This window comes from Cetorhinus maximus, chromosome 13, assembly GCF_964194155.1.
Source record: "Cetorhinus maximus chromosome 13, sCetMax3.hap1.1, whole genome shotgun sequence".
In the NCBI taxonomy this organism is placed as follows: domain Eukaryota; kingdom Metazoa; phylum Chordata; class Chondrichthyes; order Lamniformes; family Cetorhinidae; genus Cetorhinus; species Cetorhinus maximus.
In genome coordinates, this window is record NC_135891.1 from 73,771,766 (window position 1) to 73,788,353 (window position 16,588).

Genomic DNA, 16,588 nt, shown 5'->3' on the forward strand with positions numbered 1-16,588 from the left:
CCACCCCCCCTCTTCCTCCCCCACCCCCCCTCTTCCTCCCCCACCCCTCCCCCACCCCCCCTCTTCCTCCCCCACCCCTCCCCCACCCCCCCTCTTCCTCCCCCACCCCCCCTCTTCCTCCCCCACCCCCCCTCTCTCCCCCACCCCCCCTCTTCCTCCCCCACCCCCCTCTTCCTCCCCCACCCCTCCCCCACCCCCCCTCTTCCTCCCCCACCCCCCCTCTTCCTCCCCCACCCCTCCCCCACCCCCCCTCTTCCTCCCCCACCCCTCCCCCACCCCCCCTCTTCCTCCCCCACCCCCCCTCTTCCTCCCCCACCCCCCCTCTTCCTCCCCCACCCCTCCCCCACCCCCCCTCTTCCTCCCCCACCCCTCCCCCACCCCCCCTCTTCCTCCCCCACCCCCCCTCTTCCTCCCCCACCCCTCCCCCACCCCCCCTCTTCCTCCCCCACCCCCCCTCTTCCTCCCCCACCCCTCCCCCACCCCCCTCTTCCTCCCCCACCCCTCCCCCACCCCCCCTCTTCCTCCCCCACCCCTCCCCCACCCCCCCTCTTCCTCCCCCACCCCTCCCCCACCCCCCTCTTCCTCCCCCACCCCCCCTCTTCCTCCCCCACCCCCCCTCTTCCTCCCCCACCCCCCCTCTTCCTCCCCCACCCCCCCTCTTCCTCCCCCACCCCACCCCCACCCCCCCTCTTCCTCCCCCACCCCCCCTCTTCCTCCCCCACCCCACCCCCACCCCCCCTTCCTCCCCCACCCCACCCCCACCCCCCCTCTCCTCCCCCACCCCAGGCAGCCTCTGGGATAAAGCGGGGCAACACCTTATGCAGGAGGAGAAGCTTCGATTGCGGCCCGGAGCCGCCCAGGGCAACTCCCGGAAACAAAACCCAAACCCCGGGAACCCGCTCCAGTTACACTCACCACAACCGCAGTGACTGGCTGCCCAGCGATGAAGGCCATGGCAAAACCGCGCCGCTCCGGGTGACAGGGCTTAGGGGTCGTCGCTTCGGCTCACGGGCCGGACTCTAATCTCCACAGAGCAAACTCCTCACGTCAACCGCATCGGTTCAGCCAATCATTGGACAAACATTAGGTAAATACCTATAAGGACCAATGAAAAGGCGAGTTCGACTGATTGACAATAAATGGGTGGAGCCTATTCAGAATGAACGGCATCAAGTCAGAACGGAACTGCGCAGCTGTGGGCGGGGCTCCCTCGGCATTAGGCGCGGCTCCGTAAGCAGTGGGCGGGGCTCCATCAAGGGTCCATCTACCTGCGCTTTTGAAACGAGAGCAAGCCTCTTTGTAATGGGTATTGGCCTGTAGCCTGTTTCCTTTGCCCTGAGTTTACAGCTTTGCATCAACTGGCATATTTCAGTTGATATGTAGGCTTTTTTTAAATTCGTGAACAGGATGTGGGCGCACTGGCTAAGCAGCATTTATTGCTCATCCCTAGTTGCCCTTGAGAAGGTGGTGGTGAGCTGCCTTCTTGAACCGCTGCAGTCCATGTGGTGTAGATACACCCACAGTGCTGTTAGGGAGGGAGTTCCAGGATTTTCACCCAGCAACAGTGAAGGAGCTGTGATATATTTCCAAGTCAGGATGGTGAGTGACTTGGAAGGGAACTTCCAGGTGGTGGTGTTCCCATGTGTCTTCTCCCTTGCCCTTCTAGGTGGTAGTGGTCATGGGTTTGGAAGGTGCTGTGGAAGGTGCCTTGCTGAGTTGTGGCAGTGCATCTTCTAGATGCTACACACTGCTGCCACTGTGCGTCAGTGGCAGAGGGCATGATAAGATGGAAGATGGGGTGTCAATTTGCTTTGTCCTGGATGGTGTCAAGCTTCTTGAATGCTGTTGGAGCTGCACTCATCCAAGCAATGGAGAGTATTCCATCACACTCCTGACTTGTGCCTTGTAGATGGTGGACAGGCTTTGAAGCATCAGGGGGTCTTTCGTGCAGAGTTCCCAACCTCTGACCTGCTCTTGTAGCCATAGTATTTAAATGGCTAGTCCATTTCAGTTTCTGGTCAATGGTAACACCTAGGATGTTGATGGTGGGGGATTCAGTGTTATCAATCTCACTGAATGTCAAGGGAAGATGGTCACATGGTCATTGCCTGCCACTTTTATTGTGCGAATGTTACTTGCAACTTATCAGCCCAAGCCTGAATATTCTCCAGGGCTTGCTGCTTAGGACACAGACTGCATCAGTATCTGAGGAGTTGTGAATGGTACAGAACATTGTGCAACCATCAGCAAACATCCCCTTCTGAACTTATGATGGAGGAAGGTCATTGATGAAGCAGCTGAAGATGGTTGGGACGAGGACACTGCTCTGAGGAACTCCTGCATTAATGTCTTGGGGCTGAGATAATTGACTCCAACAACCACAACCATCTTGCTTTGTGCTAGGTACAACCCCAAACAGTGGAGAGTTGCTGCTGTATAAAGGGTGTTCTCGTACACAAATCACTAAAAGTCAGCTTGCAGGTACAAGTGTGTAGGAAGGCATTTAGAATGTTGGCCCTTATTGAAAAGGGGGATGGAGTATAAAAGTAGGGAAGTCTTGCTACCACTGTATCATTTAAGGAAGGATATACTTGCATTGAAGACAATACAGAGAAGGTTCACAATTGATTCCTGAGTTGAAGGGGTTTATCTTCTGAGGAAAGATTGAGCAGGTTGGGCCTATACTCATAGTTTAGAAGAATGGCAGGTGATCTTATTGAAACATATAGGATTTTGAGGGGGCTTGACAGGATAGATGCGGAGAGGATGTGCCCTCTCATGGGGGAACCTTAAACTAGGACACACAATTTCAAAATATCTCTCTCCCGTTTAAGACGGGAATGAGGAGGAATTTCTTCCCTCAGATGGTCCTTAATCTTTTTAATTCTTTCCCCCAGAGTGCAATGGAGGCAGTTTCTCTCAATTCAAACAATATTCTGCTTTTCTGTTCTTCCTACCAAAGTGGACAACCTCACAATTTTCCACATTATATTCTAATGCTAAATTTTTACCACTCAACTAACCTATCTATGTCCCTTTCCGGAATTTTTGCTCCTGTGTTGGGTGTGCAGAGTTAGGACATTTCCCTGCTCCACAAACTAAACCCAGGATAAAAGACCCAGAAGTTGGGGTTTCATTCCAGGGGTGTGGGTTGGTTAGAAGTCAGGCCTGCCTGCTGCCCCCCGCCCCGGTATGGAGGCGGGCTGGTCAGAAGGCCTGCCTCTGTGCACCAGCACTGAGTGAAAGACCAAAACACTCCTCCCACACACACATGCCCCATCCATGCCACCTCATGACCCTGTACCCATCCCCCATTACCCCGTATCCTTCCTGTCAACTTATGTCCCTGTGCCCACCCCCATGTTCCCCCATACCATCCACGCCAGCCTTTACCTCTGTACCCACAGCAAGCAATTTTTTTAACACGCCAGAAGTGTTTTTTTCAAAAATTTAAAGCCAGGCCTTTGAAATGCCTTAACAGCATAACAGCTCCCTTTGACAGTTCCGCTTGTCAGTCTTGACAAGCCCTCTTGACAGTTCTGACGGTGCTTTTGATAGTTGATTTTTACAGGTCTGTTGACAGTTCTGATGAGCTTGACAGTAATGAGTTGTGCACTTTTTACACACATTCATACCTAGTTTTAACAATTCCAAAGGGCACCTTACCTCCCCCAAAGGTGTCCTGGGACCAGATCTAAAGGGGTACCCTGGCTATCCAAACAAATCCACTAAGTCCAGACCTACTCCTACCTGGTTTAATCTGCACACATCGAGTTTCACACTCCTGGTCACCAAAATCTCACTTCAGTGGAGGCAGCCGATGATTTAGATGGCCAGCTGCCTCTGTAAACTGCGCATGTGCAAACTCTAGCTCAACTTCAATCCTGCCCCCACATAAAATAGGAAGTGCTGTGTCCAGGGGCGGGACTTCAGATTTCCAGGCTCGTCCGCCATTTTTGCCACAACAGAAAGGCAAAAAATCCATTGTGTCCTTCTCAGAACTTGCTTTCCAACCTATCTTTATATTGTCAGCATATTTGGCTAAAGTAAAGTTAGTCCCTTCATCCAAGTCATTAATATAGATTGTAAATAGTTGAAGCCTCAGGACTGATCCCTCTGGTATCCCATCGAGTTACAACTACCAATTACAACCTGAAAGTGACCAATTAATCCCACTCTCTGTTTCTAGTTAGTTAGCAATCCTCTATCCATGCTAATCTATCACCCCCAACACCATGAGCTCTTGTCTCGTGTAGTAATAGGCGGAATCATCCCAGATTTGCACTAAGTGTGGGAGCAGGTGGGAAAAGCGACGTTTTACCCCCCCCGGTCGCAATGGTGGCTTCTCACACCATATCATCCCAATTCCGCGCATCAATTATACATTCCCGAGAAACACACTATTTTGATGGCGGGTGGGCTCTCATTCGCCTGCCGCGCCATCACTTAGTCATGCCAGGCGCCATATTTAAAGTGCCACCATGCACACACCTCAGTGCTTCCAGCGCAGGGCTGCTGCCAGAAGACATGGCCCCGAAAGGCAAAAAGACTGCAGCCCCCAGGTCAAATGAAGAAACCCTAGAGCACGTTTTGGACACTGTGGGGGCCCGCCGTGATGTCGTCTACCCCTGCTCTGGCCACAGGATGGGCAGCAACATCAGCAATCCAGCATGGGAGGCGGTGGCAGCGATGGTCAGCACCAAAGCCCAGCAAAAGAGGACATCACAGATTACCTTATCTCAGATGATCAAAGATAGCAGTCAGCAGGCTGCCTCCACCTCCACTGTGGATGTCCAGGAAGCACCAAGATGTAGCGGCAGGGTTAGAAAGGTTAAGAAGATGTCGTTGCACAGCCTGGGCACGGGTGTTAATCACTTGTACAAAAAATTCACTATTTTAAATAAACTCCCAAGAATGTCTCCCTGCCTATGGTTCCTTGTTATGATGAGCAGTGTTCGTGTCACTCAGATGTGAAACTTTTCTGCACAAGATAAAGGCAGGTGTCTCAGTCCAGGGCCTCTTCCCTGTGCTTTGTGCAGCCTTCAGACCAAAGTGATGGTCCAGCGTCACACTCCCTGGAAACATTACTGATGCCTACACCTCAGCGGTGCTGGTCATTGCTGCCAGAATGTAGTGGGCAGGCATCACAGAATTCGTCATTCTCACTGTGTGCTCTCAGCATCTTTAAGATGGGGCTGGCCCCCATCACACCAGCATCTGTGACCAGTGACACTGTGCTCCTGAAGGGCTGAGGTGCTGAAGGCTGACAAAGTATCAGGTGCAATTAAAGTTTCACAGCTGCTTGTCTATAATATGACCCTGATCACAAAGCGCAAGCGAGCTGCCCTCGGCCAGACAGGAGTCAGACATTTACAGAGGCTATGTGAGGATCTATGGAGCGTTCTCACTGTATGTTGTCATTATACTCCTGGAATCGACTGTTAGGGCCTCTGCTGCGTCTCCATAACAGGAGCATTCTCACAGAAGGTTATGTGCACTGCTATAAGCCAGACTGGAGTCAAACATTCATAGATGCAATGCGAGGATCTATGGTGTCTCCTCAATACATGTCATCATCATCCTCCACAAATCTAGCAGCTATGAGGGCCTTCCAAGCACACCCGTCTTATCTGGCCAGTGCGATGGCCTCATTGCCATTATTGTTGCCTTTGAGGGCATCCTCACCCTCAGCCCCGTCGACGTCCTCCTCATCGGAGGAGACCTCCAGCTCCTCCATCTCCTCCTCAGCCAGCTCCTCTCCCTGTTGCAGCGCCAGGTAAAGGGCGCAGCAGACGACGACGATGTGTGACACCCTCTGTGGACTATATTGCAGGGCTCCACCAGACCGGTCCACTGGAAGCTCATCTTCAGCATCCCGATGGTTTGCTCCACCAAGGAGGATTCTGGCCCTAGTATTTTTTCTCTAGTGATAATAATTGTTTTAAGTTTCATTTCCCTTTAGCCCTTCAATTTTCTACTATTCTTGGGATGCTTTTTCTGTCTTCTACTTTGAAGACAGGTGCAAAATATTTGTTCAAAGTCTCTGCCATTTCCTTGTTTCTCATTATTAATTCCCCAGTCTCACCTTCTAAAGGATCAAAGTTTACTTTTGCTGCTCTCTTTTTATAGACTTTGTCATGAAGATATTAATGTATATAATGTTATTGAAAATTATTTTAAATTGGACTTGTAATGAGGTTAGTGTCTGTGGGTGTGCGTGTGTGTGTGTTAATTTTATTTAAAGCCGGCTAGTCTAGGTGCTTTGATGTATAGTAGTTTTGAGATGTTAAACAGTAAGGTAGAGAGGACATTTGCATTTTGTTGAATAAATCATTCAAAGACTGGGGGTGAAATCTTGCACCTAGCTAGGAGACACCAAGCAATATGTTTGTATTACTAATAAAATTGGTACTATGAAAGCGGTTTTACTGTTAGAAGAGGTGGAGTTCAAAGGGCCTGGTGATACAATGAGAATTTGCATTCAAAGGGAAGGCTTGGTATATACAGAAAAGAGTTTTGTGTGTGTGAGCCAGAGGCATGTGAGATCTAAGCTGCCTGTAAACCCACAACTGTCTGCGAAGGAACCAAATTGAAAGGAACCTCATTTTGAATTTGTAAGATAAAATGTGCTTTGCCAGGTGTCTGTTTAAGTCTATGGGTTATTGTTGCCTTGGGGAAGGTTACCTGGGAGCGATTAATTTGGAGGTTTTGTTTAATAGCTGTTATGGTAGTACTTTGTAGACATGTGTATGTGTTTAAATTTGTTGTTAAATTAATAGATATTTAATTTAATTTATATAAAAACCCTCTCGAGGCCTGGTGGTTTTTATTCCTGAATTCAGAGCTGCATCTCAAACATAAGGGCAACTAGGGATGGGCAATAAAGGCTGGTCCGGCCAGTGAAGCCCACATCCCATGAATGAATTTTTAAAAATTGAAAATATAGGTTATGACAGTTGTTTAAAGTTTCCCTCTGGGATTTTAAATAACTCAGCCTTTACCAACTGCTGCGTCATAACCAACTTGTAGAAGTTCTTACTGTCTAATTTTATATTTCTTGCTAGCTTATTCTCATGTTTTGATATCAAGTTCTGAAATATTATTCAACAATTATTTGTAGTTACATTAACACTGATCAGGGGTTTTATGGTGGGAATGTAATGATCAGGACATATTACATCCAAAGGCCAGTTGCCTAGAAGTATTCAGGTGAGATATATTCCAGAAGGGTCCAATGAATGAGGGATGCGACAACTGTGGGACATGCAGGAAAAGCTGAAAATTTAAATATTGGTGAATATGCAGGATGGTGGCAAAATGGGGTGAAAGATTAGAGAGTAAGAAAGCACAGTGGAAGTATTGATAATGAATATAGAAATAACTGTTGTGCCAGAAAACGATCACGGACTGGAGAAAAAACCTTCTATGGTGCAAGGACATCTTGTAGTTATAGACCCAACAGACATAGAAGTGCAAGTAGCAGATGTAGCTAGATAGGTTGGACAATGAAATAAACAGTCTCAGACCAGAACTAGAAGCAGATGTCCTCATGACTATGAAGCTTTTGTGGTTGCTAATAAACTTGAAGATAAACTAATAAGAGGCCGGACAAAGAGAGTTGGATAGCTGGAGAGAATTTGGAGTTTATTCTGAGGTACTAGCCTTGTCACATAGGTGAGTTTTGTACAGAAAATCCTTGCAGATGGGGCTCATAAAGCTAAAGTGAGGCTATACGTTAGGGGTTTTGAAGAGTGACAGTGATACAGATGTTAGAGTGAATTATCTCACAGCTGGAAAAGTAATCGTAAAAATGTGTTTAGCTCCTTTGGTCATGTATTGATCAATCGACATAAAAGCCACACTTTTGCAGGGTGCTACTTTTCAGAGAGAGGTTTCTGACACCACCCAAAGAGGCAGCAGATCCAGGAAGAAAACTATGGAAATGCCCTATGAAGCAGTGAAAGCACACTCTCAGATACAGAATCACAGAAACTCACAGTGCAGAAGAGGCCCCTCGGCCCATCGAGTCTGCACCGACACGTGAGAAACACCTTACCTACCTACCTAATCCCATTTACCAGCACTTGGCCCATAGCCTTGAATGTTATGACGTGCCAAGTGCTCATCCAGGTACTTTTTAAAGGATGTGAGGCAACCCGCCTCCACCACCCTCCCAGGCAGCACATTCCAGACTGTCACCACCCTCTGGGTAAAAACGTTTTTCCTCACATCCCCCCTAAACCTCCTGCCCCTCACCTTGAACTTATGTCCCCTCGTGACTGACCCTTCAACTAAGGGGAACAGCTGCTCCCTATCCACCCTGTCCGTGCCCCTCATAACCTTGTACACCTCGATCAAGTCTTCTCAGTCTTCTCTGCTCCAATGAAAACAACCCTAGTCTATCCAACCTCTCTTCATAATTTAAATGTTTCATCCCAGGCAACATCCTGTTGAATCTCCTCTGCAACCCCTCCAGTGCAATCACACCCTTCCTATAATGTGGTGACCAGAACTGCACACAGTACTCCAGCTGTGGCCTCACCAAGGTTCTATACAACTCCAACATGACCTCCCTACTTTTGTAATCTATGCTTCAATTGATAAAGGCAAGTGTCCCATATACCTTTTTCACCACCCCACTAACATGTCCCTCCGCCTTCAGAGATCTATGGACACACACGCCAAGGTCCCTTTGTTCCTCAGAACTTCCTAGTGTCATGCTGTTCATTCAATACTTCCTTGTCAAATTACTCCTTCCAAAGTGTATCACCTCACACTTTTCAGGGTTAAATTCCATCTGCCACTTATCTGCCCATTTGACCAGCCCGTCTGTATCTTCCTGTAGCCCAAGGCACTCAACATCACTGTTAACCACCGGCCAATCTTTGTGTCATCCTCAAACTTACTAATCCTACCCCCCACATAGTCATCTGTGTCGTTTATATAAATGACAAATAATAGGGGACCCAGCACAGATCCCTGTGGTATGCCACTGGACACTGGCTTCCAGTCACTAAAGCATCCTTCTGTCATCACCCTCTGTCTCCTCCAACTAAGCCAATTTTGAATCCACCTTATCAAATTACCCTGTATCCCATGTGCATTTGCCTTCTTTATAAGTCTCCCATGTGGAACCTTTTCAAAGGCTTTGCTGAAATCCATATAAACGACATCAACTACACTACCCTCATCTATACACCTGGTCACCTCCTCAAAAAATTCAATCAAATTTGTTAGGCATGACCTCCCTCTGACAAAGCCATGCTGACTATCCCTGATCAAACCTTGCCTTTCCAAGTCGAGATAGATTCTCTCCTTCAGAATTTTCTCCAATAGTTTCCCTACCACTGACGTGAGACTCACTGGCCTGTAGTTCACTGGCTTATCTCTACAACCTTTCTTAAATAGCGGAACCACATTAGCTGTTCTCCAGTCCTCTGGCACCTCCCCTGTGGCCAGGGAGGAATTAAAAACTTGGGTCAGAGCCCCTGCGATCTCCTCCCTCAGCAGGCTGGGACACAAATCATCTGGACCTGGAGATTTGTCCGCTTTTAAGCCTGCCAACACCTCCAATACCTTGTCACTCCTGATATCACTTTGCTCAAGAACCTCGCAGTCTCTCTCCTGGGTTCTATAACTTCATCCTCATTCTCTTGGGTGAAGACGGATATGAAGTATTCATTCAACACTCTACCAATGTCCTCTGGCTCCACCCATAGATTGGTCCCTAATGGACCCTACTCTTTCCCTGGTTATCCTCTTCCCATTGATATACTTATAGAATATCTTGGGATTTTCCCTACTTTTAGCACTAGCCTATCACATAGAAAGAGCAGCAGCTATGCCATTTCACTGTTTAAAGGTTTCCCAGCCTGTCAGTTTCATTGATCCATGACTCCTTGTTGTGCTCTCACCATGTTGACAATGGCGAGATTCACACAGTTCAGGAAACCTAGCTGTTAAAGCTAGAATCCTGGATTAAAACCACAATTAATTCCTTGTCTGAATGTTTAAATGTCTGACCTGAAAGCTCCACGAGGGCTTTCATGTCACCTCAGAACAGGCTGTGGTAAAACCAGAGGTGTCCAACCCGCCAGCATTTTCTGCCCACTTAACCCCCAATTTCACTCCCAAACCCATCCTCATTTGGTGATTAAAATTCTGCCCTATAATTTTCGACTTTGTCATTTTCCTCAGATTTTGTAATACCGAACATCTCTCTCCCTCCCCTTTCCACTAGCTTTCACTGGGATTTTCTGATTATATTTAAAAAAAAAATAAAAAACTGTTAGAGTCCCTGAGATAAGTTCTAATTGTGTGGATAAATTTGAGAAGCTAAAGCAGAACCAGCTCACAGGCATTGCTTCCTGATTGTTACCATAACCCCAGCAACAGCTCTGAGGGTTAGTATGAGTCAGGTAAGTGTGGTTTCCTGTCCTTGCAGTTACGTGTTGTTTGTACAGGTTTAGCCTTCTGCTCTGCTCTAGATTGTTAAAAATAACACAGCCAATTCTCTATCTTCATAACCTCAGTTCCCAGATTGCCTTCAAATGACCCTTCGTAAACTATTCCAATTTGAGAAAGATCTGTTTACTCTTTGCCATTCAGTTCCTGCTTCAGGACTCAAAGTGACCACTTTAATCCTTTCCTTACCCAGGCCATATTTCTCTTGTCTCTTTTGAATCCTATGTCACAGCAGTGCCTTCACTTCACAAGTCCTTCATTGGCTGTAGAACATGTTGGCATGTCCTGAGGTTGTGAAAGGTGTCATAAAATGCAAGTCTGTTTTTCTTTTGCAGTAATCAATGCATTTCTTTTGAATATACTAACAGTAGATATTGCTGAAGTAGTTTCCAGTTTATGTAGAGTCCTTTTAAAAATTTGAGTTAGCTGCATTAATCAATGCCACAACCTGACTAATATATACAATTAAATTTCCATGACCTACTAAGGCTTGTGGTTTTCACTTGCCTTAAGTGCAGCACAGGCCATCATGTAAGATGCAGATGGTGTTTTGTGGTTGGTTTTGGTACCCGAAGACACGTCTCAGATTTGACACATTGGAGATATCTCTTGTCCTTTGTTCTCAAACGCATACAGATCATTGTTGGAGGAGAGAAGGCTGACTTTACACAAAGTTTATTGTGCCTGTGTTCCTGTGGGAAAAAGGAGACTTAAAAGGCTTTATGGCAAAGTTTAACTACAAGGCCCCTGACAGTGATGCTTGTCACAAACTGAGCTCTGCTATTCCAGTGACAATTCAACCTCTGTTCAGTGGGAGTGTGGCACCTAAAGCCATGACTAAGGGAGGGCTACCTCTCACACCGGACAACAATGATGCTTTCAAACAGGAAGACCATAAACCAACTTCAGACTCAAAGCCAGGAGCTAAACCAGGAACGAAGAGTCATTTGGCCTTGAAATTTTTATCCGATAACTCAAAAGTCTCCACAGCCTGAGGCAGCAAGTAGCAGCAGCTGCTGCACTACAGGATCGATCACTCCTCTCAGTTTGACTGGAGCCCAGGTAATTCCTGACAGACAGTGGCCATGCCAGGACTCTGACCCAGGGCCTTGTTCCAAATCTGAAGCCTTCCGACAGAACTTAATGCTGAAGTTACAGCCTGCCACCCTAGGTGACTGGAAGGAATGCCGGGTGCCTGGAGTCAGATATCAGTGGAGTAGCCAGAGGAGTGAAGCTGCAAGCAAAGAGCCAGCCATCCCCAAACAAAGAGCTCTGCCATCAGTAACTGGGCCAGTGCCATCGAAGCCAAGGCGCCCGCATAGAGTCAGCCTGAAGAAATACCAGAGAGAGACAGAAACACGGTCAATGGCATTCTCGGTGCTGCCACCAGGTATATAGCACACTGTTCACTGATCAATCTCTGTGAATGAAAGGGTTAATGCCATAGGAAAGAATGATTGTTCAGGTGACAGTCCAATCAAAACAGAGTTTATTACATTAAAGGTGCTATTAAAGTATAAGTAGTTATTGTTAGTGAGCCATTAACTCATTAAAAATAATATCTTTCAATATAACAGTCACTGCAGAGCCAAAGGAAGGGTTAAAGAGCCATTCTGATAAAGAGAAAGTGCAGAAGGAGGACTAGAAAGGGGGATTAAGGAAGATCAGAGGGAATGGGAGATATGACTGGCAGCCGACAGGTAAGGAAACAATGAAGACTTAAATAGAAACAGAACTGAAAGGATCACCAGATAAAGGATTGGACACAGAATCATATATCTGTGAAAAGTGGTTGGGACTTTGAGTGTTTTGTATTAATCTTTAAAGTGAAAGTGGGACGGTCTGATATCTGAGGCGGCAGTGTAGGGGTAACGGAGGGAGGTAGATCACCTGTGGGAGTATCTAGGAATATAGGAGGAGGCTATTCAGCCCATCGAGCCAGAAGGGCATTTGTCCAGAGGATGTTGGCACTTCAGGGCAATTGCTGTGCAAACCTTTATCTTTGAAATTCCGAGAGGGGTTCCTCAGTGCTTCTTTGGGATACCCCCCCAAACCTGATGCTGGGCAGCTCAAAAGTTACAGCCCTTTGTCATTTTAACATTATTCCACGTTCTGATCCTATTTGATACTTGTCTTTCCTTCATCTGCCTTCTAATTTCACTTACTACTTTTCTACTTCCTAATACCAGTTTTGCTTCCCTCCAATCTGAGCTCCCTCTCGGGTTCCCAATCCCCTGCCAATCTAGTTCAAACCCTCCCCACCAGCACTAGCAGATCTCCCTATGAGGATGTCAGTCCCGGTCCTGGTAAGATGCAGCCCGTCCATCTTGTTCAGATCCCACCTGCCCCAGAACCGATCCCAATGCCTCAGAAATCTGACGCCCTCCCTCCTATACCAGTTATCCAGCCACATGTTCAATTGCTCAATCCTCCTATTCCTATGCTCATTAGCACATGGCACTGGGAGTAATCCTGAGGTTACCACTTTTGAGGTCCTGCTTTTTAATTTCCTTCCTAACTCCCTAAAATCTGTTTTTGGGACCTCATCCCACTTCCCACCTTTGTCATTGGTACCAATATGGACCACAGCCTCTGGCTGTTCACCCTTACCCAGAAGAATGTGACATCTTGACCCTGGCACCAGGGAGGCAACATATCACCCTGGAGTTACATCTACGGTTGCAGAACGCCTACAGCTGTAGAACACCTGTATGTTCCCCTAACCAACGAACTCCCTATCAGTATGCTCTTCCACTTTTCTTCCTGTCCTCCTGTGCAGCTGAGCCACCCGTGATGCCACGGTCTTGGCTCTTCCTGCACTCCTGTGAGGAACAATCACCCTCACCAGTATCCAAAATGGAAAACTGGTTAGCAAGCAAGATCGACTCAGGGAACTCCACTACCTGCCTGGATCTCTCATACTGCCTGGTAGTCACCCATTTCCTGTCTGCCTGCATGCTCCTAAGCTGTAATGTGACAGCTCCCTAAACATGCTATCCACATAGTTCTCTGCCTCACAGATGCACCACAGTGACTCCAACCATCAGCTTGAGCTTCGAAATCCAGAGCTCAGATTTCTGTAACCGGTGACACTTCCTGCAGATGTATTTGTTAAGGACACATGGTGCATCCATGACTTCCCACATTCTACTCAGCTGAAGTGCCCTGCCATACCTCAACTTCACAAAATATTTATTATAAGTAGAATAAGTTACCAGTTTCTCACCAGTCAGCTTCTTCCTCTGTACCAAAGTAAGAATCAAATAGTGGAGGCTGTAAAGGGTAGAAAAAGAAAGAAACTCACTCACTCACTCACCCTCTCACATTTATACTAGCTGAATCATTAACCTACCTACCTAATTAACTAAATACAGCTGCTCTGTAGTAGAGAGCTTGTTTATCCCTGCTTACCTAAACAGTAATTTTTAGATTTTTAGAAAGATTAACCCTTAAGATTCTCTCACTCACCAAACTCCCAGCCGCTCACTCTGTGAAGTCGCATATTCAGAGGGATCTGAGGGGGAAACGTAGAGGGATCTGTATCGGCAGGGAGAGTAGAAGGGCCACCAATGGAGGTGAATGTTTAAAAGTTAATGGCAATAAAGTCTTCAGACTATTGTTATCCATCCCAGAATGGTGTGGAATATCGGGATCATTGGAGTGTTGTTCACGTGACGTAGAAGGGATATACCAGGAAAATAAAGACTGAATTGTGGCCAAATTTGTGGTAAGGGTTAAACTGATCAATATTTAAAAAGGTCTGGTTTAGCATATTAACTGTCTACTCATTGATAAATACAGCTCATTCTGAACATGCTAATTGAATTATTGGAGAAAGTGACAATGAATCATTGGAGGGAATGCAGTGGATAATTTTGATGTGATTTTCAGAAGGTGTTTGATCAGGCACCACAGAATTGAGTTTTAATAATAATGAAATCATATTCAATAAATATTAAACACAGTGAGTGACCTGGACATTCACGAGCATTACATCGGTTGGTGTTGCTCTGACAGAGGTTCTGTGACCCAGCGATGCAAGTGCATCCAAAGGGAAATATAGAAGCTCACCTCAGGATCCAATACTTTATCCTTACTCTCCTTCCCTACCCCACCCCTTTCCACGTCACCCTTCTCCACCCCTCCCCCCTAAACCTTCCTTCCCCACCCCTCCTCCCCGCCACCCTCCTTTCCCAGCCCTCCCTCCCCCCCCCCACCAATCACCCTCCTTCCCCACCGATAGTAGTCAATGTACTGGAAAAAGAGATGAGGGAGGGGGCCCAAATTGGACTGGACCAAGGAATGTTCCACAAGTCTCATAAAACAAAGACTAAAGTGATTTGGACCTAAGATGGCTAACCCCAATTTGCATTACTATACATCCCACATTCCAATTCATTGGAGTGGAGTCAGTCTGTCTGCAAAACCTATCAAAGATAATGACTTCAGGAGAATGTGAAGGACTCACATCTCCAGTTTGATTAGCAAAGCATCTATGGAAATCACACGAGATATTCAACTGTTGGAGTTGGGACCCTGGATAAGTTAGCTTTCACACATGAGCTAATCAAGTCTCCTTTGGAATACATGGGCAATATATTTTTTTGAATTCCCCTGGCTGTTGAAGAAGGAAGGTCACATGACAAGCCAACCCTTTATTTGTTTTAAGCACATGTTTTCTCAGAGAACTGAGGACAAGCAGCTTAGGAAGAAGACCTACGTGGGCTCCTTCCTGTCTCCTTTTTTCTCCAACCGACTTGGTAAGCTTTAAGCCCTGTTTGCTGACGGTGATTTCTTAAAAGAATTCAACCCAGCACTGCCACCTCCCGAAGAACAATCAACTCAGATGTCCACATCTTTAAATCGGAAGCATCAACACCATCGAGTTCAGCTTGAAGCTAGTTGAATCACCAAAGTACAAACTATATACTCTTCTACTTCACTTTTTGAACTCTAATTTGGCCAACCCGCTCTGTAATCTGTATTTGTGTGTGTGTGAACTTCGAACATGTGTGGGTGCGTATGTTGGTGCGTATTTTATTACTTACATCAGTTTAAGTATAATAAAGCTAACCTCTTTGTTAAACTCAACAAAACCTGTCCGATTGGTTCTTTTATGATCACAGTGCGTAAACAGTTAAATACTTACTGAATTGGCAAGTATATCCTTTTCAAACAAACAAACCTGTTGCAGTCAAAGGAGGAGAGGAAAAAGGGGGTGGGGGGGGGGGGCGCGGCGGGGGGGGTTGGCGGGGGCGGGGGGGCGGGGGGGGTGGTGGCATTCGACACTTCCTCACCCGGTTATAACAATAGCTAGGACCCATACATGTATCCTGGCAATACCTTTTATTTGGAGGAAGTGAGACCAATTAAAGGATGAGTTCAGCCAGTCAGAGGAGGGTGGTGCTGGATGGAAACTGGTTGGACCTCCATTTAGGAAGAAGAGGAGAGCCCTCAGACCATCTTGATAGGGAATGGAAGTGTAGAGAGATTGGGTAACCATGGTGAAGAGGAGATGGTTGAGGCCAGGAAATTGGAAACTCTTAAAGTGATGGAGGGCATCAAAAGAATAATGGGTGTAGGTGGGGAAACACTGGACAAGGGGGAAAAGAAAATGGAGTCAAGGTAGGAAGAAATTAGTTCAGTGGGGCAGAAACAGGCTGAAAAGCTGGGTCTACAGGGCAGTCCTTTGTATGAATCTTAGGAAGGAGGTAGAAGCAAGCAGATGGGGTTGGGGAACTATGAGGCGAGAAGCCATGGAGGGAAGGTCACCGGAGGAGATGAGGTCAGTGATTGTTCTGGAAACAATGGCTTGATATTCGGTGGTAGGGTCATGGTCCAGGGGCAGGTAGGAGAAGTGTCAGACACTTGGCATTCAGCCTCTGCGAGGTAGAGGTCAGTTTGTTAGACAACAACAGCACTCTGCCTTGTCAGCAAGCTTGGTAACAATGTCGGGGATAGATCTGAGAAAATGGAGTTCTGAGAGAGTCAGGTTAGAATGAGTGAGGGGAGCAGAGAAATTGAAATGGCTGATGTCTCATGTCTCATGTCTCAGGTGATTGCCATATATGCATATGCTAATGAGATTGGAGTTGTGAGTCCTTCACATTCTCCTGAAGTCATT

At 46.9% G+C, this 16,588-nt stretch overlaps 1 protein-coding gene across 1 annotated transcript in view; it reads right to left on the reverse strand.

Moving 5' to 3' along the window:
- Window positions 1–1,076, reverse strand: part of tax1bp3 (Tax1 (human T-cell leukemia virus type I) binding protein 3) — a 20,961-nt gene extending 19,885 nt beyond the window's left edge. Inside the window, exon 1 of the mRNA XM_078555537.1 lies at window positions 916–1,076. Coding sequence (XP_078411663.1) covers window positions 916–954 — 39 coding nt within the window. The 5' untranslated portion in view covers window positions 955–1,076. The remainder of the gene's footprint in view (window positions 1–915) is intronic.
- Between the last annotated feature and the right edge of the window lie 15,512 nt (window positions 1,077–16,588).